This window comes from Nothoprocta perdicaria, unplaced genomic scaffold, assembly GCF_003342845.1.
Source record: "Nothoprocta perdicaria isolate Ctin4 unplaced genomic scaffold, notPer1 scaffold_251, whole genome shotgun sequence".
In the NCBI taxonomy this organism is placed as follows: Eukaryota; Metazoa; Chordata; class Aves; order Tinamiformes; family Tinamidae; genus Nothoprocta; species Nothoprocta perdicaria.
Window position 1 is genome coordinate 637,481 of NW_020455479.1, and position 21,578 is coordinate 659,058.

Consider the following 21,578-nt stretch of genomic DNA (forward strand, 5'->3'; position numbering starts at 1 on the left):
GGCAGCAGTGACTTTCTCTGGTTCTTGTTTGTGCTTCTCTGGTAAGATGTGGCGGTTCCAAACTCTTTTTTACACTTGGAAGAATGATGGTTGTATCACTGGGCTCTGTTTTGATTTTTTCCGAAGTGGATCACTTCTGCTCAAAGGCTTCTAGAACAGCCTGGTCTGATAGTGGTGGTTTTGGTTTGCTTTTTATGTTGTAAATAAAATTGTTTTTAGAATATTTTGGCCAAGTTTCTTTTTTGTTTGTTGTTTTTCCCCTGAGCTTACTGAATAATATTAAAAAACAAGATTGCATCATTCCCTTATATATAAATTGTACAGAACCTGCTGCCTCAGAACCAATTATAATGTTATCATGTGGAACCGTGTATCTGTAAGAAACTGTGCAGAAATCTGACCAAAGCTGCACTACCTCAGAAGTAGCAGGACATTCATTGCTCTGCAAGATCTGCCAGTGTCATTTGAGAAGATGACTTGTATCTCCAGTAATCTATCTAAACAAGCCATATTTCAGAAGTTAACCTGCCCATACCTTACTTGTCCAGGAAATATCTGCCTTGCAGTGATTTCTTTRGCAGATCTCCTCAGGGATCCATAGGGAAGTGCTGACATGAGATGTCATGGCTCATTCTTGTTCTGTTCTCAAGCAACCGTAACAGCCTAGGTGGGATGCCAGGGAAGTGTTGTGGGGACTGCTGCAGATTGGAGCTTTGCTCAGTACAGAGCAACTGCTTACCCTCTTATTTTTGCTGCTGTTTCGAAACAGGCGTTTCCGTGAAACCTGCATCCTGCAGAAGGGAAAACCTCAGGAGTTTTCAAATGAATGATGGAAACTAAAAGTACTTGAACCTCTCAGAAGCTTCTAAACCTCTCAGAACCTTCTCAGAAGCTCATTTTAATTAGCCCAGGATGGGYTGTTTCTCACAGGGRTGCCCGAGGAAGYTTGTGGGGTTTTTGTTTTGTTTTTGTCAAATGTATTGACTTTTTTAAACCTAACTGCTAGCCAAGGAGATAAATACGCGACGTGAGAGGCTCTTCGTTTGCTCTGTGAGGTTTCCCCGGCCCCCAGCTCTTTTCCATCTGCGAAGAGCTGTGCAGGTTAAGGCAGCATTTGCAGTTGCTCCCTGAGCCTGGTAGTGATCCTGGCTCCTGTCTCCGGCTCCGTTAGGCCTCGGGTGCCTCTGCCATGTTTACGCAGTGCTTGCAGCCATGCCCGTGGCTACTGAAAAGAGCGCTTCAGTGCRCCAAAGAAGTTACATAAGTGGAACCATGTAATGAAGTCCATCCTTAATATCTATACGTGCATGGAATTGTATATCAGGAACCAGTTACAGCACTGCCTAACCTTGCTTAACCCTCCAGAACTTCAAAGCAGGAGCGCTAGGAAATCTCTAGGGAAATGGAGAATCTTGCGCATCATTAMATGTTCTATGGAAGTGGAAGATCTATGGATTTAGAAAACTCTGTTTTGAAATACCCCCAAACAGCCTTTCCCAGAGCATGCGTGAAAAGCAGGGAAAGGATCTCTTTGTTCACTGCTGTTAATATGTCTCATTGAGGTTTTTGTTGCAGGCAAGGCTGTTTCTTCAGAGCTTTTTCATGGTGTGAGGCAGGTCATGTTGATCCTCTTAGCTTGTGATGAAACAATCATGGATTTAAGATTTATGGCAATTAAATGCTTAGAATAGAATTCCTGATCAGTATTTGCTGTCAGTCTCAGCTCTCCCCTGTAGAGGGTTGTGCTCCTCTTTGAGCACCCTGCGTTAAAGAAAGGGCTAACAAAGGCAAAGAGAACTGTGCGAGCTGCTTCAGTACAAGCCCATATGGACCAGAGGCTCCTTTTTCCCCTTTTGACACTTGAATCTTGATTCTCAAGTCAAAGAAGATCGCAGAGCTATAGTAAGCTAAGCAACCACATTACAAATGTTACTGTGCAACATCGCATGCAGTTACGCGTTTCACATTTTATTTAAAAATATGTTATTGCAAATGAAATACGAATATTGCTTTTTCTCACACTGAAAGGATTCCAGTTGTTAGTGGCTTTGTTAATTTTTCCATAAATGCAAGTAATCTGGGGGTTTACCTGTGGCTTTTAGGCACAGCCATCAAAACAGAGAATGAAGCGCAGCACCGAGGTGAGGAATTTGGGTCTTAAGCCTTTTTTTTTTAATTGCTGGCAATTAAAAATGTGCTGCTGGAGGTATCTAATGTTGGTGATGCTTTTGATTTTGCTACTCTTTTTCAGTTGTAATATAGTAGTGTTTAGTCGAGGCATGAAAAATGGATAGGGGAAAACAGGCTATTTCTTCCCCCACTGCTTAAGGTGCATAATCAACATTTGTGTGTGTGTGGGGGGGGTATTTTGTTTTATTAAAGCTACAGTAAACCAAGAATTTGAATTGCACTCCAAACTATGTTCTTTTATATACTGTTCTGTAGTGCCACCTAAAGGCAGGTCGCCAAACTTGGTTGAACTGACCTGTCATACAAAGAATAACTTTTACCTTTTTTTTTTTTTTTCCTCCCCCAGAAATTAACATTAACATGCTAGGGGGAAAAAAAAAAAAAAGAAAAAAAAAAAAAAAGAAATCTCTGCAAATCTAAACTCAAACCCCTGAGCTTATCTTACCAGTAGGAAATGGAAAAACTTGTTATGTGTGGGTTGCAGCGATATTCGTGCAGTCAGTAGGATCCGGGTGCAAGCACTTGCATTCCTCCGTGTCCCTGGATAAGATTCCTTCATGAGGGCGCGATAGTGCCGTCCTCGACTCGAGTAGAAGCAAAAGTGCAAAAAATCCTTTGGTAGCAACAGGACACAGTGCAGTAGCCCAGGCAGGCGCCTTCTGGCTTCGTATGCTCTTAGGTATTTAGCAGCGTGCGGTCAACTGGCTGAAGATGGCTGATTGCAGCCCCAGGGAAGCTGTCCTAAATCCCTGCGTTTCTGTTAAAGCGCGGCGTGACGTGGCGGTTCCCGGGCGCGCCTCGCGCAGAAGTGCTCAGGTGTCCGGGATCAGAGGGGCAGTGTACTTGGAATGCCGGATGCCGAAGCTGATCGCAGGAGCTTCCGGCTTGGTCAGCGTCACCTGCAAGGTGGGAAGGAAGAAGGGTGAGTGGTGAAGGCCACCGCTGCCTTGGACCTGTCCTGAAGCACAGCAACAACCCAGGGAGGTGGTGCATCTAGTAGGAGTYACTTTTTAGTGACAAATGGTAGACTGAGAGTGAGGTATTTTTACTTAAAACACATAGTTTTGCTCTTTCTAAAGGCTGTTTTCTAGCCTGGGGAGAACAGATTTTTGTTCAGTGGTGACCATCTGTCATTGGAAAATGTATTTGTGCAATTTTTGCCTTTTATTGTATGTTGGCGGATGTACATCATGAAGTTTCTAGCTCGCCATGTCTAGTCCAGAAGCTCTTAATCTAAACCTCATTATTAGCAGACCATTAAAAATGTCCTGCTATAAAATGCTCGGTTGCTATTAGCATTGACATTTTTTTTCCTCTTTTGGGGGAGTAACGTGAAACAAAAAAGAAAAATAGTTTACRGATAGTTAAAACATATTCCTTAGGTTTTAAGTACACTGAAACAAAAGATCTTCTTTTCCACACAAAAGTGACCAAAATTATAATTACAGCTGATATGGAAAGTTCAAGAAAAAGAACTTCCTCAAATGCCTGAGGATTTCCAGCTCGAGGTGAGCCATACCAGATAAACCTCACCTCTAGGTGTGTCACTGCTGCGTTGCATGAGGTAGGGGTGTGTGTGTGTGTGCGTGTCTGCTGGTCTCATTGTGTGATGAAACAGCCTTGGGGGAGCTCACGTACTTATTGGAAGTCTTTCGGGTGTGTTGTGTAATGAAGAGCTTTTTTTGTGTGACCAAATTTAAGAATTCGAGTTCATAGCGAATGTACTTAATGTTTAACATTAATATTTAACATCATCGTCCCTTCAAAAAAGCAGTAAGAAGAGGCTTGCAAGCTGGAGTTGTTTAAAACAAGCTGATCCTGCAGTTTGTGATACTGGTAGTTCTCAAAAGCCCTAGCAGAGGGGTGATGGTTAAAGGATGGTTGTTGAAAAGGAGAGAATGGCCACGTGCCTTACCTTTCCTATGTAGTAGTCTGCAGGCCCTGGTTTTACTGTTTTATCTCCTATAGGTTTATTATGGCTTCTCATAGTGTACTTGGGAGCTCTCGTTTTATATACGTCCAGTTCTGTCTTCTGGTATGCAGCAGGCCCTGGAGTCTGCAAGAGAGTCRGTGGGAATAGGTGGATAAAACCGGGAGGATTTTGTTCCTCCCCGTTTCCCAGGAGGGCACCTTTGTCCCTCCTGGGCCCTTGTCCATCTAACTGGACAAGGGAATGGGCCTGGAACAGTAACCAATACAGACAACAACTCTGGTTTCCTCAAAAGAAGGTGGTTTCGACATTTCCTTTCAATATTTCGATGTTTCAGCAGCTGTTATCTGTGGGAGACTCGGGCATTTTGCATCTGTTCACCGAGCCTCCTGACGCTGCCAGATTGCAAAAGTCGCTTAGAGAGATGGGAGTCAAAACGTGCAGCAGCAGAGCCCCGGGAACCTGTGATCTCTGCTGGATCTTACATAAGGCTTGCAATTAAAGGATTTTGTTTCAAATAGGCTTTATATAATACACACTTTTTTTTTTTTTTTTTTTTAAATCCACTATCAATATAAGTGTTTTGCATGTTGGCAGTGTATTCCAAATCTTCCATACCCAATATAGCTCCCTGCTAGAGTATTACTGGTTATGGGCTATGCTTATTAGCGCTGCAGTTCTGACAACCTTGCTGTATTTTATCTCAGGAAACTGTTTCTGTGGAGGGCAAGTTTGCATTAACACCAATTCCCTTCTTCCTGACAGATTCACACTGTGTTTCATAAAGGCCTCCCTGCAAAGCTTTGCCAGCGTTTCATGTGATACCTGAAATGGGAGTGTTTACAGCACAGCAAAAACAAGCAAACAAAAAAACCCTGCGGTATTTCAGCTGAGGCTCTGTGGCATAAACATACTCGGTGTTTTGACCAAAGATTTGATTCATTTTAGATGTTTCAGTAAGTTATTTGGCAAGRGCAGGCCAGCTGGAGTTTAGAGCCTTCCTCTGAGTGCACTAACAATAACTTTTAGCACTGCAGCTACTTCCTTCACAAATTTGTTGCGGCGTGGGCAGTGATTTTGTTTGTGTGTTTATATCGCCCTCAGCACTGTTCCTGATGAGCTCAGAGCGGATACCTGTGATAACAGGTTTGCTTTTGTGCTTAAAATACATTTCAGTAACTGCTKTGAGGATATTCTTTGCTTCTTCCACTCTCATTATTGCCACTCCCAGTTGCAAATTCAAGTACAAAGACTAGGCTTAATCCAAARCCTGAAGGAGCTTTGCATCATCAGAACAAAAAAGCCAAAGCGTAGCTCACTTTATAGAGGTCTTCCTCAAAGAGACCAAATTTAGTCCTCCATTTCATGGAATAGCACGGGCTGGCAGTTGTGTACGCTGTGTTCGGTCCCATCACCCTCGGAATTGTGTAGTCGCCGGGGCCTGCGGGAGGGATGGGAAGAGAGGGATGTGAATCCTCAGGGGACAGGGGGAACATCTAGGCTCGGAGGAGCAGGAGGGATGGCCTACTCGTCCCTTGTCCTGCGTTTAAGCTACAAGCTCTTTGCAGATGACCTTTATACTGGCGTTTGCTTAGTAAGGCCTTTGGTTGCCTTTGCAGAGCAAGCCCTGCTGCGATGCAAAAGCTCCGGTTGCACCTGTCTTCCAAGGAGCGGTRAAAATACCGTTGGAATTACAGAACGACCAGAATGAAATAAAGCCATGAACCAATGGTYGCATCCTGTTCTAGTGACGTTGGATTAGCCTGGATAACAAGTCAAACATCAGGTTTTTACTGTAGGACACTTAGTCTACGAGTGCGTATTTGCCCTCGTTCGCTTACCTGGAGTGATCTCCACGCTGGCCACGTTGTGCCTGAATGACATGGAGTGCGCAGGAGCACATTTATAGATGTGTTTCTTCGACTTCTCCAGGAAGTAGTCTCCTAGGGCAGGGGAGAAGAGGACAAAAACCGTGAAGCTCTGGCTTCTCGAGGCCAACAGGCAGTTTTGCTAGGAGGTGCTTTCTATAACAGCTGCTAAATTGCCAGTTCTCGTTCTGTTTTGTGTTTGAAAGCATCTAAAGATCACGAGAGGCTCACACGCGGTTGTTTTGTACCCTGCAGCCCCGGAGGGGAGGGGAGGCCCRTTTGCCTTGTGCAAATGAACGTCTGGAGAACTGTCACTCACCGGGCCCAGGCGTGACCTCCACGGTCACCTTGGGACGGCCGCTCATGACATATCCTGGAGCAACGTACTTGCCCGTCTTGGTCATGGAGGGTTTCACGTAGTAGCAAGGGCCTGGGGAGCAGCCGTCTTTCACAGGAGGTTTTGCCCCGCTAAATGAGTAGGCAGGGGCCTGCCTTTTGGTTGGATCATGTTTCAGGTAACCTAGGAAGAAAACACGTATGAAAGGAGACCTTTGTGCAATTATATGTTAAGCTCTTTTTAACCGGAGCAGTTTGAGCTCCGAAATCCCCTTCTGGGGTATGGGGGTGCCTTTGCAGAGAGGAGGTGCGTGGAGCTCGGCACGGCAGCACCACAAACACACCTGGGTTGTTCTGCCCTGTTCTCTTTATGGGGCTCCAGGGCTTGTCATCTTTCCGGAGAGCCACCGARTCGGTGCTACTGAAAACAGCTCTACAGGAGCTTTCCCCAAATAGACAGGGCTCTAAAGTATCTTCTGCCTGTGACTTTTCCCTCCCCGTGTATGGGAAGAGAGCTGTGCAGCGCCTGGTGGTGCAGAGGAGTGTGGCTCCCAGCARGAACGGTTTTGACACTGCCTTGCTAAAGAATCTTTAAAAAATATGTATCTCCTGCCTGCATGGTTCAAAGCAGCTATAAAAAAAAGAACCTACCCGACACAAAAATGTAGGCACTCAGTAATTAATTGCAAAAAATTCCGTCATTACAAACTATTTTTACTCCATAAGCAGTTGCTAAGCTAACTTAAAGCAAATGTAAAGAGCACTATGGAGATTTTTTTTTGCTATTCCAAGAGCCTGAACAGGAATATCACCAGCAAACGCTGCCCTTTCGGTTGCTTTTCCTGATAGGAAAACAGCAGCTCCCTAGCTGCAGCAAGGGGCAGCTTTGTAAATGAAGTGGAAAAGGGTCGTCCCAAAGAAATAATAAAACACTGCAGGGATAAGCCCCTTTTATACTCTGTGTTGTTAAAAATACTTTTGTGATATTTAGCCAACATATTAACGTTTTAATGATAGCATGAAATACATAAGAGAAGGATGAGGCCGGAGCAATGGAAAGGGATGACAAAAATATAAAATGGGCTTCATGCTTGGAATGTCTTTGCATCATTTCACATGCARGGGGGATRTCTGCTTAATCCTGTCCTTAGCCAWCTTTTCTGTGCTGGATTGAGTCATTGAAAACATTAAATCACAGGAATTGCTTGTTAGCTGCTGTTACCATTAATTGACTAAAAGCGCTGCGTGACTTTCCAGCCGCTTTACCTGTTGTCCCTGGGATTGAGTACTTGGGTCCCGGGCCAGTGAACTGGGCCATTACGGGGCCCCGTGGGCGGTGGGGTTTCCATGTTCCCACCCAGGCTCGATACATGGTGAGAGGTGGCTGCAGAGCCTAAGGAAAGAGGAAAAGAGTCAGAAATGGGATTTWAAAAAAAATTTTTTTAATTATCTCTCCTTTTGCACTTCAGTTGAAAAATCTCATCCTGGTCCTGGATCCTCTGAGTTCTGTCCTGTAATAAAATACTGATGATCTGCAAAATCTGCAGGTGCTTGAAGGCAGCTTTTCAGTTTGAGCGAGCAGCCGTGGAAGACCTTGCGTTTCCCCTGCACAGCCTGTACCTCTCTCCTAAAGCAGCTGTTCTTTCTTATTCTGCCGTAGGCCAGTTCCTGAACATGTGCATGCGGCTGCCTTTTTTCTGTAATGTTTTTCCTTCTGTAATGTTTTTCCTTCCAGGGTAGCAGAAAGCAAGGCACCTAAAGGCTGACTGTTGATCTGCCCTGTGCACCTTGACAGCTGGTTGTGCCCCTGAAAGAGGGAGAGAGGAGGGCAACTGCCACAGCGTAAGTTTGTGCTACTAAGAAAGAACAGTCTGAAATATTTTGTATTAGACAAGCAATTTGAGTGTAGTGATGAAACTCCCCTCGGGKATAGCTAATAGAGCATATGTAATGACTTATCCTAAAACACAGCGGAAGTAGTTTGTCGTTCTCATCCCATGGARCCTACCTGGCTAGGGATAACCCCATCTGCCGCCGCTCTCCTTGCTTTCGGTCGCCAGCCGCGGCGAGGTCGGAGGGTGGCCGAAAGCCGGGCGAGGCTGGCAGTGGCTTCCGGCGCTGTTCCGTGATGGAGAACGCGAAATAGCCGCGGAAACGCACGCTTGCATCACACAGGCCGTTCTAGAGCCTGGCCGTGCTCCACACCTGCTGGGGAACCCCTTAGCACAGCCCTCGCCAGCCTCGAGGAGCCGCCTGCCAGGCCCACGTGGACAAAGCCTCACCTGAAGTCACTAAAGCCTTACATTGCATGTACGTTAGAACGTATGGAATGACTGAGGTGGGGGAGACACCTCTGGAGAGCATCTAATCCAACCCTGCTGCTCAAGCAGCCTCACATAGGGCCCCCAGCATGGGATTGTGTCCAGGCCTGTTTTGAAGATCTCCAGAGAAGGAGACCCCACTATCTCTCTGGGCAGCCTGTTCCATTGYTCTGTCACCCTCACATGAAAGAAGTTKTTTCCTCATATTCAGAATGCCACGTATTCAAAATTCCTCTTTGACTACAGCATTTCTGAAATGATTTGGCTACATCWCTTCTGAAAGCAAAAACTGTCTTCAACCTAAAAAGAACATGACGCTGAATTGCAGTTAGTTTATTGAAACAGAAAGTGGAAGCAGCAGGAAAGCATCATAGCGGGTAGGAGATAATTCGTAGTGCTTGGCCACTAATCGAAGAGAAGAAGAAAATGAAGATATCCAGCAAGTAGTTCCTTGCTGTCGGCAGGTGGCAGTTCATGTTTAATGTCYTCCTGGCTCCTTAAGGATAGGGGATCCCGAGAATCACGGTGCCTTTAGCATTTGCTAAGCAACTGATTCTGAAACAAAAGATTTAGAACAAAGTTTACTGGAAGAACAAAAATACGAACAATATTTTTATATTAGTCCTATTGTATTCAAAGCTTCCCCATTGCTCCCACATTTGGCTGACACTTGTCRAGGTGTTTAAAGTCTTATATTTATGAGCATTTCCTCTGCAACATAGAGGTCCTTATGCAACCAGGGTCAGCTTGAGCCACTTGCAGCTCCTTTCACCTGCCGCCCTCCTGTTTTGAACCCAATTTAAGCCCTTGAGCGCGAGGAGAACTTACCACTAAAAGGGCAAGAGCTTGCTCATCCTGGACCAAGCGCTCCGTGCACTGCTTTAGCTGCCGCTCCGCCACTGCCATGATGGGCTCCGTGGTGTACGGCGCCAAGGCCTCCACGTACTCCTCCACRGACCCATAGAGAAACTTCCTGGCCGCATTCCTGATCGCAGGACAAAGCCAAGTTTCCTCTGGAATAAAAGCGGAAAAGATCCCAGCTGGATGACACTGCGATGAAGAAAACTATACCATCAATAAAATCAAAATACTTATTGTAACTTAATTCTACAGGTCGAGGATTTACTGCAGTTGGGCTGGCCGCATAGCGAGGACAACTGGAGTTCTCAAGCTTGTCTGAAATCCTCATCAGTGCCGCCCCTGCACAGTGAACTCTAAGGTTGTCTAGGCTGTGGAATTTGCTGGGAAGATTCTTTTTTGTGCTCTTGATTTAAAATGGATCTCTGTATTTAGGGGAGAAGTGATGGGGTTATGGGCASGCATGGCAAGTAGCTTGAAAGCGGAAGGCACCTGCTACCTTATATAAGAATGCTTTATTTTGAAAGTCACTGCGTGTCTTGCTCCGTATTTCTGAGATCTAGTTGTCACCCAGAAGGGGTGCTGGTCACTTGCAGCTGCATTTTGAAATAGTGCTTTCATTTCAGTGGCATAACATTCTTAATTGGAAAAGGGGCTGAGAAGGAGGGGCTCATTCCACAGAATGCTCCAATGTCTTGCTTTTGCTCTTAATTTCTAGAGTTGAACTGAAAAATCTCCTTTTTTTCCCCTCCATTACTTTGGAGAGAACTTTCTGACATTAAATATCCCTTTGCAGCCCCCTCAATTCACTAAAGCACTCCTTAAAAATTCTAGTTGCGAAGTTCATGTTTCCATTGCAGTTCATCCTGGCCAGAGCTGCGATGTTTCCCATCACCTTCCTGCAGTCAAAAGCTGTAGCTTTGAAGCTCCTAAAGGTTCAACGGGTGCACATAGGGTAGAGACAAGAGAAAGTGGAAAAGAATGGGAAAGCATGGTGTTTGGGTCAGAAGTTACTGTGGTTGAGTCTGGAAGGACTGTGCAGAGTTGTTGGCAAAAGGCTGGGTTAGAGGCAGCAGCACTTACCCGAGTGGCAGAAAGCTGCCAGGGTGACCAACAGCAGCAGCAGTGCCGGCCTCATCCCGGACATGTCCGCTCCAATTCCCACCTGGAAGACAAATTGGAACCGCTTTCGAGCCATGCGTAGCGGCGCTCTGCTATATATCATGGGCCCCGGGGCTGCTTCCCCTCCCACCCGCGTGCACGACCGAGCGCGTTGCGTCGTTAGCGTCGGATCCTGGAGGGCAGGACGTGGGGGAAGGTGCCAACATCCTCCCCGCGGAGCAGCCGGGCTCCTTTGCCATGAGAAACCCTGCAGCTAGTGCGGGAACACGCAAACGGAGCACATCGCTGCAAGCACAAAAATAGCCTAAGGAAATAGCCATAAAATGAGGGTCTGCCCTTTTCTTCTACCTGTCCGTGGCCAGTTTGGCTGGTGTTGCAGGGATCCTGGCTGCCTCGCGGGCACCCTCTCCCTTTGCTGCCTTCCTGCTTCCCGCTTGCCCAAAGTTTGTTGGGTGCTCGCCTCAGAGATGGGAGAACTCCTTCCCATCCATATCTCTACAYGGAAGGAATCAAGGGATGAATTTGTGGCTGTGTCTGATAACGTTAGACCRTTTGAGGGGGAGATGGGCAGGATGGTCTGGAAAGAGAAAAAAAGTCAACCCTTTTCTGGGACAAAAGTATTTTGCCAACGCTGCTGTTGATCATGGGCTCAACTGCGTTTGCCCGCTTTTTGTTTGCCTGCTTGCCTAATTCTGTCCTGCCAACAGTGCTGATATTATCATTAAAAATAATAATAAAAAAAAAAGAAACTGTAAAACGTCTAAATCCTCCAAAGGGTCTTTGTGTGGATAGATTTCAGAATGCAAACATTTCCCTGGCCAGCAGCAGTAATCCGGATTTGGCTTATGCTCATTAGATATTGGAGTGTTTGTTGTTCTTTCCATGAAAAGATCTAAATGTCAAGGATGGCTTTTTTTTTTAAAGGCTGATTCTGACTGACAGGGAATCATTAGCATGCACTTTTAAGCTCTAGTGGTTTTAAATTCTCTTTTGAATGTTTGGTCTGGATTAAATTTCTTGCTGATTTTCCTTTGGTTGTGTGAAGCAGGTGCTTGAGGGGCTTTTTTAAAAAATCCTGCTACTTGTAGGCTGGRAGTATTTAGAATCCTCCTCTCGAAGTTGACACTGCTGCTGCTCAGGGTTCACAATCACGAGGAGACGACCTCTCCTAAACATGCCCACAGTTTCTCTAGGGGAATGGAGGCRCATGTGCATTGGGATGTGGACGATTTCCGTGGCAGATGGAAAAATTAAACCAAGATATCCCGATCCCTCAGGGTTCGTTGCTCGTGTGGCTGTCCTTTACACGTTTCATTCTTGCTCTGTGGGCATGTGTGAGAATTGCTGAGTAACTCTTGGTTTTGGGTTAAGAAAGGATGATCTGTAAAGCACCTTCCGTGCTCCTTTTACAGATCCAGACTCCTGGTGGTTTCTCTGCTCGTTGTCCTGTATCTAAACGTGCATTTGGGTCAGTGACAATGGTGGCAAAATTATCCCATCCCAATGGAAATATCATCCATCGAGTGATAAGGAGGGAGCAGGCAGATGGAGCTGATGGAGTCCACAGAGCGTGTGCACATATGGCATCAACCCCGTGGACACCAGTCCTGTGTGACCGGATTCTTATGTCGCTTCAGTGCTTTTGCAAATACATCTTCTACCTTTTTTTTTTTTTTCCACTAAACTCTTCCCACTTACATTTTTAGTTTTGTTTCAGAGAAATCTGAAAAAAGAAATCAAATCTGACTGATGGAATTGCAGAATAGTTGAGGTTAGCAGGGACCTCTGGAAACCGTCTGGTCTTAGCATCTGCTCCAGAAGGGTCACCCAGAGCAGCACCTAGAGCTACGTGTCCAGTTGGTTGGTATTTCCAAGGACAGACACTCYACAGCCTCTCTGGGCAGCCAGCCCACTCAGTAAAGAAAAAACAGACTCTAATGTTCAGGCAGAGCTGCTTGTGTTTCAGTTCGGACCCGTTGCCTCTCACCCCATTGCTGAGCACCACCGAGGTGATGATTCACTTGGGATTAGAAAGGGTCTCACCTTTTCTTATTTTGAATCAAACAGCAAGAAACGTATCTCACATTTCTGGAACACAACATTATGTTCAGTTATGCTATTAGGATGTACTTGCTTTTAGTCTTATTTTATCAATTCTTCTGCAATGAAGTGTGTGGACTCTTGTGCTTTCTCTGAGCTGCTGAACTTGATGACCTTAATCTATTTCTGCTAGTAGCAACAGTAATAGCCACAGTCCATATGGGCAATACACTTAAATGTGATGTTAGTTCTTGGTTTTCTAATCTGCTGTTAGGCAGTTCCTGTGTTCAGGGCAGGTCTTTCAAAAAATAATTGGGCCAGACTAGCAGAAATGTGCAGTTGGGTGGCTCCACCTGTCTCAGTGCYTAGGTTTGGTATGATTTGCTGCTACATTTATTACAAAGATGGTCGGCACTTGGGAAAGGTGCTTTGACTGAGGGCTTATTTCCCTTAGGTCATTGAGAGTTAGACTGGGGACCTACGAATGTGGGCGTGGGGGAGATGAAGCACTGGAATAGTGTTGGTGACCTTATCAGAACAAAGGCCATTTGGTCCTAGTGATAAAGAGCACAGCAGCAACCTTTATTTGTAAAAATGGGTGACAAGAATCATGTTCAATCTGAATTGTTCTGTGGAGCAGAGATTTGGCCTCCCGAGAAGTACAGTCTGAAGTACCTGGGAAGGTGATGGGCTGTAGGATTCGGTACATCGAGTCCAGCAAAGCAGCTGCCCATGTCCTGGGTGGCTCTGGGTTTTGTGGTKGTGCTTTTGCCGGACTTCTTGGATACCAGCAAGTGGAGGTCGGGGRAAGCATCATCAGCAACTCTGAGGAGTATTCTGGCCCGTCACGCCTCCGTCCGCACGAGTTTCTGGAAGAGAAAGGAAAAGCAGTGAAAGTAGCAGCCAAAATCTTCCTAAAACAAATCCTGGAGATTCATGTAGTAAAGGGATCCTTTAGGTCGATGGTATTTTKTCTTTGGCAACAACTTTAGGAGATTTCCATCTGGCCGTGTGTTGCGTTCCTGATGCTTTAAGTGKGACATTTCCGAAAGAGACACTGGCACCTGCGCCTCATCAGTCTTGTTTAGAAAAACACACATGGTGGTTACGCCAGGAGGAACTGCAGGAGCCAAACGTGCCCGGGACACAGGAGCTACGAGCCAGGAATCTCAGGCGAAACGTAGGTGAGGACGAAGGCTTAGGTGGCCCCACACCTGCAGGTGCTCACAAGGCCGGCACGGATTGTGAATCCCTGGCAAACGCTGGCAAAGGGCAAGCGGGTCACGGACACCCGAGTCTCCCTTGCTGCTGCCTACAGGTTTTCTTTGCAGCCTTGGCTTCCTTCCCAATAAGCCACCTGCATGGAGCAGCTGCTGCCTCCCTCTGCAGAGCTGCTGTCTGCGTGGCAGGTCGGACCCGTTAAGGGATCTCTGCTCCCCCTCCTGTTGCCCCAGCTCCCCAGCAGACTCACCCCATGCCTACGCTGGGCCCAAGGGATGCTTCAATGACACTATCCAGGTGCTCCTTGTGCAGAACCTGGCACAGGGTGCACAGTTCTAGTCATCTGATCGCGGTAACGGGAGTYAATTACCAGCAGGTTGGCGAGGGCCTTTACGTGCTCGGGAGGAAGCCCGTCGATGCATTTCTTCAGCGCGCTGAGAGCAGCTTTAGTCGGGTCGTCGACGTTGTAGCGGGAGATGGGCCCGGAGTGCAGCTCCTCGGGGGTGCCCTCGAGGAGGGTCTGCAGGAAGCCGGGCACCAGCCTGGGAGACGAGGCGGCCCCTGCAGAGCCAAGCACAGAGCCACACACCAGCCGTTCGGGGGGGTTCTTTGTAAGCAGCAAGCCCTACCCTTGCACCCCCTCCCTGGCAATAACAAAATGTGAATTTGCTTTTGTTTTTGCAGAACACGGGCTCAGTGTGGTGGTTTTTCACACTTCTACAAGAGCAAGTGCGAGAGCTGCCCTGTGGCACCGGCACCGCACAGCCCACCCATGACCCTTTAGGTGCCTAATCTCTAGCCCTGTTATCTTCTCTCTCTATCCAGCTGCTTCTCTGTCTTCATGGTTTTTTTTTTCCTTCCTCCATATACCTTTGCTTCTTTAGGTTGTTTCCTCTTTTCTATTCAGACATCACAAACCTCCCAGCTCCATTCTGTCACTTCTGTGCATGTATTTGTTCATCACTCATGGTGTCCGCAGCCGTCAGGAGCCACGTTTTTCCCTCCCATCTCTGCAAGTGTCAGTGTTTTAGATGAGATGGGAAATGTTCCCGCTCTCATCATCCCGCTGCCCTTGCAGTGTCCGGATTTGGTCAGACGAACTAAGTGCCTGCGTGAAGAAACCTCCRCAGCCCCGAACAAGGTGCTGTGATTCGTGTTTCTTGAGGGCAGGCACCTGAACTTCCCCGTTGTATCTGCAGTGTCTTCAGTGGGAACTGCAGAGGTGTTACAGGGATGTAGCTGTGGGTTATCCTTAAATATATATATATAATATATGTATATATATCTCCCCAAGTTCTCCCCTTTTTTWAAAAAAAGTGCTAAAACTTACCAGGGGAGCTGCAAAGCGCAATGGTGGTGAGCAGAATAAGAGTCAGCTTCATGGTGGAGAGAGCCATTTGCCATATGGTGCGATGCAGTGCGCTTCCCTCAGAGCTGGGTGCAGAGCACGAGGATACGTGTATATATATATATATATATATGTATGTGTATATGTATGTGGGCGCTTACGCAGGGCTGTGGGAATGGCCCCAGCAGGTCACGCAGCCTCACAGCGGCTGGACACAGGCCAGGATTGTTTAGGAAGGGGGCACATGAAGAGGGCAGGTGGCCTTCGCTCCCATTAATTGCCCTCGCGGAGCCCAGGAGAGCGAATGCCACGCTCCGCTGGCGAGGGCTCCCGCTGACCTTCCGTGCGGCGCGTACGCCCTTGGAACCCGGCATGCCGGGYGGGATCGCTCTGTTCTCCCAGCTCCGAAGCTGGCCGCCAGTAAACGGTGCCGAGCCACGTTGCTGGAGGTGTTGGTTCCCTTTGCTGCCGCTTTGCTCCTCTGATTAGTGGTCTGCTGTGTTCCTYGTTGGGCTTTTGTAATTCCACCTGCCAGAGCATCCGCGGCAAACGTGTCTTTTTGAGCATCATGATCAGTGGCCATGCAAAAATAATAATTACAAAAAAGCAAGCAGATGCATGGACGCAAACCCTCAATTACGGAAGAACATCATCAATAGCTGGAAACACTCCTCTGTAGCATTTTAGCCATTTTCCAGGCAAGCGGGCAGCTTTGCTGTGGAGACATGGAGAACTTGTCTCCAGAAGCTCGGAGCTGGCAGCAGGGCAAGCCATACTGCTGCTGTGTGCAGGAATAAACCAGCAGCACTGCCTGAGACCGAGCCAGGGGAACCCAAAGCTTCAGGTGGGAAGTAAAGAACGGCTGGGCACCTGAAGCTGCCTTCAGCACAGGTGACCAGGCTTTGAGTTAGCTGCCTGGTTCTGCTAGTTGCCCCTGGGGGAAGACTGCTGGGCTCTTTAGCTCATTTCTGCTCTCCCTTGCTCTTCTTCGCAGGGCTGGGGTTGTGCCTGGCGCATATGGACCCTCTTAGAGCCTGAAGGTGGATGGGGAAGGAGATCAGAGAGGCATGATCAGCTCCGTGGCATTCCCAGTAAGTTGCATCCATGAAATCCTTTTTTTTTTTTTTTTTTGAGGATTCAGCTATCACATATGCAAGCTCTGCTTTTCAGAGGCCACAGTGCACCATTGCAACAACTGACACCTTTCCCCTGCCTTCTAGTAGTGGAAAACTTAGCGTTATTGTGCCCCAGGGAGAGGGGGAACTAATAAAGACATCAAATATTTGCACAGCTAACACTCTTATCCACTGAACCTGAAGGAAGCCCTCCAAGCCACAGCTCCAAAGAGAGCTTGGGTTGTTTTGTAAAGAGTCAAAAACCTGGATTTGCTTCTAAGCTGCTTAGCAGTTCCCAGGTGGAAAATTATCATCCTGTTCTTAAAACGGCCAAGACCTCCACCCTGCACTGTCTAGCRCAGTGTTGCACTCGCTGTCCTTGCAAACTGGTATCCTCAAAGGGGTTGCCATCAGATCAGTGCCTGTAAAAAGGCAACAGTATAGTCAGAGCTGGACTTGAAACACTCTATTACTTGCTTATTTTGACACTGCAGGTTAATTTCCATTGCTTGTCCACCCTTCTCCTCTGAGGCTTGTAGATACATACATGAAAACTRTATRTTTTTTTTGTTATCATTTATATGCAGCGTTGTCAAGTGCAGGAAAAGCATGTTCTGTCTCCGAGATTATATTCATAGGGCTTTGCATATTCCATCTACAACCAGCAGCACTTGAATTAAATGCTTGTTTTTGGCTACACAACTTGGGTCCTGGGCTGCACGTGGGCTGCACAGGTCTTCTGGTTTTGTCCCATGGCCTGACTATCTTTATGTCCTTGTTTGCTCTTTGGTTCCTACTTCTGCTTTTCAGCAGGGAGCTGGAAATCTCGCGTTGTCTCTGCTGCTGCTCTGTTACTGCCCTTGAGTAGATGTCTGGTTCACAAGAGCTGCGTGAAGGCTGCTTTGGGGCCCTTCCTTCCCCTCCCTGCTGGCTCTATTTGCTTCACTTTATTCTGCAACGTAAAGTTAGGAAGCTGAGGGCTTYGGGCAAGGGGAAAAGATTTTTATTTTCCTAGTTGCTTGGAAACGATTCCTGTTAGAGAGGAGCCAGGCCGGGTGTTTTAGCAGGCAGAGCCCGGCAGCAGGCTGGGTCTGGCAGGGCTGCAGGAGAGATGCAAGGGCCCCACGGGAGATCTTACTAACCACTTGCTTGTCCTTCACGGAAAGGCAGGAGGAGAGAAAGACAGGAAGCAAGCAAGAAGTAATTTCCTACTGTTATTTTTCCTTATAAACATCTTCTGGCTACAGGAAAGTCAAGTAATCCCACTGCAGAGGAACACGTTTGAACTTGATGCCATAGAGCAGGGTGAAATTTTTCTTTCAGAGCTTCTTTTTTGTTTGAACTTTTGTCTCTTGACTAAATAAACAGGACCTAGCAAGGGGCCTGGTGCACACTGGGCCTCAGCCTTTGCTCCCTCGCAGCATTGCTCCCAGAGGCAGCCGGAGCCTGGCTCTTCATCCCAGTTACACTCTGGCTCCCCAAGAGCAAAAGGACACAAGAGCCCCGTGGGATTCCCAGGACATCCAGGTCGCATTCCCAGACTACATCCCCACTTAGAGCTGTGGATCAAGCGCACCCAGAAAAGTGCCAGGGAGCTTTTGCTACCAGCTGTCCTGGCTCTGAGTTGTCCTGGCTTTTGCCTTCCTCAAGCCAATTCCCCTGGAAGTAGCCCAGGGACCTCTGGAAGGATTTTTTTTTTTTTTTTCCCCATGTCCTTCTGGCTTTAAACAAAGAACATGCATAATTGTATTTTGGACCAAAGTTAATATCAGATTTGCCCGAATTAGTGACAGGCAGCCTGGCAAGGTCTCTGCTGGATGGGAGGAGAGGACAGGACATCCTTTCATCAGGRACACATCCTGCTATTATCCGCCTTCTGGAACGGTGACAAGCCATCTCCCCCTTCCCATTACAGGCGCACACCAGCGCCCGGAACGAAGGCTCTGTGCTCCATCCGCATGGATTTGGATTTCTCCCTTTGAGTATGTTCTTGCTCTGCATGTAAGTAATTCACTCTCTTAATGGTACCAACCAYATTCTCCTGTGCTCCACATAACTTAAGAAAGCACCGAGCAGTTTGGTTTGCCCTTGCAATGAGCCTTGGGGTTTCTCCCRAGGAGTGACTCATGGGTTCCCTTAATTGCCCATAATTTAGTAAAACGGAGCAGCAGCTGCAGTGATGTTGTGCTTTTTCACCTCGTCGCTGTGGACGTGAGAACAGAGATGTCTCACACAGCTTAGGCAGCTAGTTAGGATAGGTTTGAGCCAGTTGTCAAATTAAGGAAAAGAAAAAAAAACTTCACAAAGATATTAATTGCTCTTATTTTATTGGATCAAGGAAGCTTGTAAGGGATGTGAAAAGAAGGTTGCAGATTCTAGATAACACAAGTGTGTCTATTCAGGAAGAGAATGAAAGTTCGTGGCCAAAAAAAAAAGTGAAACTGGATCATGTGGGATCAGGCAGCCGCTGGAGTCGTCATGAGGTCCCGGGACTGTTCTTAGTTTTCACAGTGTTCTATTAGATTTCTCTGTGAAAAAGCAAAAGCCGTGAGTAGGGAGGTGACACCAGGGACAAGAAAGCAGGGGGAAAGCTCAGCGGAAAACAGCAGATTGTGGAGCAGTGTAGACACTGAGACAGCTGACTGCAGGAAAGACAAATTACTTGCTCCTCTCACAATGAGTTGCTGCTGCTGAGCTTTAACCTTCGTGCTAGAGCTCTCTGCCTCATCCTCCCAGGTGGGAGATGCAGTTCCCTGATCAGCTCCCAGCACCTTCCTCCATGCGGAGGACATGTAGGCAGAGCAGGGAGAGGAGGCATTGACACCACCTCCCTTATCCCGTTGGGAACAAACCCCACCCTTTCCTCTTGGAAAACGAGGGTTGTTGCAAGGCAGGGATGGGAAGTGGGACACTGTCCCACACTGCTGGCGGAAGGCAACTGTGCAGCGCTTTGTGAAAGCTTCTAATTTCTCTTCCAGAGAGAAAAAGGTGCAAAAACACAAACAAAAAGGCTGCAATTACCGTCACTGTGAGCATCGCCTGCTTCATATCTGGGGTGAGACTTTCTGCACAGTCCTTGAGGTCAAGGGCAGCTCTTTTTACTAGAGGGAGGGTAGGCGAGAAGTGATTGATGAACTCCAGGTACTGATTTTCAGAGGAGAAGAGAAGCTTCTGCATGAAGTTTTTCAGAACTTCACAAGCAGCAGATGCTGGAAAGAGAAAAAAAATGGAAGCAGGTGTGAAGGGCTGACAATCACAGCTTGCAGCACAGCTCTCAGGGGCTGTTTCTCCAAACCTGATATTTTGGGGTCTGTATTTTTTCAGGAGGGTGGAGATGAGAAAATGAGCATCCAGATGTAAGTAAAGCCGTCAGGGACAGATGTGGTAACTTGGAGGCTTGAAAATCCACAGCTCAGCCACATCTGCCCTCTGCGGCCATGCACACTGGGCCTCTCGCTGTGGGTCCACCTTGGCACTGATGTTACTTATACCCCCTGTATACTGTGGCAACTGTGGTTGCCTCTCTGCRCTCCAGTGACTCCCTGCCTTGTGCTCCAAGACATAAATGAGGGTGTCTACAAAGGCTGCTAACTAAAAGTGAGCAAACTGACGTTCCCTAGGGTGATTTAACCATTGAGGGTTACCTGACCGTGGCACCCATCCCACCTGCACAGCGGTTGTCGCTCAACCCCTGAACAGACAAAACTCTGCCAGGCCCCTCATGCCAGGAGGGCTTCATATTTGAAGTCTGAAGTGTCTCATGGGTTGGCCAGAGGTTGTGGCGTATGGGAATCGTACTCACGGGAGCAGCCATAGGACACGAGGGCGACCAGCAGGAAGACAGTTGCCAGCTTCATGGTGGCAGCAGCTCCTTCCGTCGCCTTCAGTTCTCGCCAAGCGGTTTGGAGCCTCACGTGCTGGCATCACCTTTATACCCGGAGCGGTGGGCTGGGCTCCTCCTTCGGCGCTGGCAGCCGTCGCGTGGCCTCCCCTTCCCTTCCCAGCTCGGGTGTATTTACTTTAGGGAAGATGCCAGCGCCCCTTGTTCCTTCTTCTCCTCCGTTGGTGGCTTCTGGGAGAGCTCTGCCTCCTCCTCGAAGCCGTAAAGCAGAGGCAATTTTCTCAAACCCAGTGCCGTGTCCTCTGCTACCTGCTKCAGGCTGCAGAGCTACAGCCACCCTGAAGGAGAAGGTGTGTTTTCTATTATGTAATTTGTTCTATACACAAGAAAACGGAAATGTTGAAGGTGGGTGTTGAGAAACCTGGAAACACCAGAAACCAGCTTTGCTTCCTTAAGCCGTAAAGCTGGCCAGATTATTCCTGGCCCACAGTGAGTGCCTGGACTGGTGAGCAGCCCAGTGCTCTAGCTGGGGAGAGACTGCAAGAAAAATCACTTACCCTGTTCCTCAGAGGAAAACTTCTGCCCCAGCGACGATCTTCAGTTGAAAACAGGCTTCCAGAGTCCTTGACAAGGTGCACGATGGCCCTGGAGGCAGGAAACAGCATTTGGAAAGATGCTTAGCAGCCTTGGCACAGGCTGCTAAGCTGGCTTTGTGCTTAAGCTACTTAATGTCATCAGGGGATTTGTCTGAAAGCATTCATTTTTTTCTYGTTTTCCTCCTGCGGACAATATTGTCAATGGTTGGGTCGCTGGAAGCCAATTTGATTAATAATAGTAGTTTTGGACTAATCTCTGAACCAGCCAAAGATCAAGCCTGGGTCCTAACATGGTTGAAACACCCGCCTYGAGGGCTCAGGTTCAGGGGGACCTGGTGAAATGAGAAAACAGGGACTGGAAGAAAGGAGGGGTATGGAAGCGCTGGGGAGCCCAGCTCTGTCCCAAGTATCRCTTGTTTCCTTTGATTCTCCTGACATTCAGTTTTCACGTTGTTGAAAACRCACGTTATTTTTTAATCCATGCAATCCTTGCAGTGAAGTGTCTCGTCTTGCCCTTGCTTCTGCCCCACAAATAGAGGCCCTGGGAGCCCTTTCTTAGCCATAGTACCACTAGGGAGCCCTGATGTCTATCAAGAACACAGCGCTTCCAGACCACCTTATCAGCGAGCATCTGGGGATAAAAGGTGCCCAGGAAAACCTGCAAGAAACAGCAAAATTTGGCCAGGGCTGCCGCAGGGGGGTTGTTCATTTGTTTATTGTTCTCAGAGGCGACGTTTTGTGCAGTGCAAACAGGTGCTTGGGAGGACAGTCTGTCACCTGGAGCAAAAGGTA

The 21,578-nt window shown here is 47.6% G+C and overlaps 1 protein-coding gene across 1 annotated transcript; it reads right to left on the bottom strand.

Annotated features, from left to right (window-relative positions):
* Positions 1-3,002: 3,002 nt before the first annotated feature.
* On the bottom strand, positions 3,003-7,696 carry ODF3 (outer dense fiber of sperm tails 3). The gene is made up of 6 exons (XM_026040228.1): positions 7,591-7,696; positions 6,308-6,508; positions 5,962-6,063; positions 5,440-5,561; positions 4,106-4,246; positions 3,003-3,089 (listed from the first exon to the last, which is right to left on the bottom strand). Exons 1-6 carry the CDS (start codon positions 7,694-7,696, stop codon positions 3,003-3,005), a joined length of 759 nt encoding a protein of 252 aa, XP_025896013.1.
* Between the last annotated feature and the right edge of the window lie 13,882 nt (positions 7,697-21,578).

Excerpts from the sequence above, each read along its gene's own strand:
- ODF3 (XM_026040228.1), bottom strand. The coding sequence starts at position 7,696 with ATGTATCGAGCCTGGGTGGGAACATGGAAACCCCACCGCCCACGGGGC. Across the intron at positions 6,064-6,307 it reads GGAGGTCACGCCTGGGCCCG|GAGACTACTTCCTGGAGAAG; the intron begins GTGAGTGACAGT and ends CCCCTGCCCTAG. Across the intron at positions 4,247-5,439 it reads TTGAGGAAGACCTCTATAAA|ACTCCAGGGCCTGCTGCATA; the intron begins GTGAGCTACGCT and ends ACTCTCTTGCAG.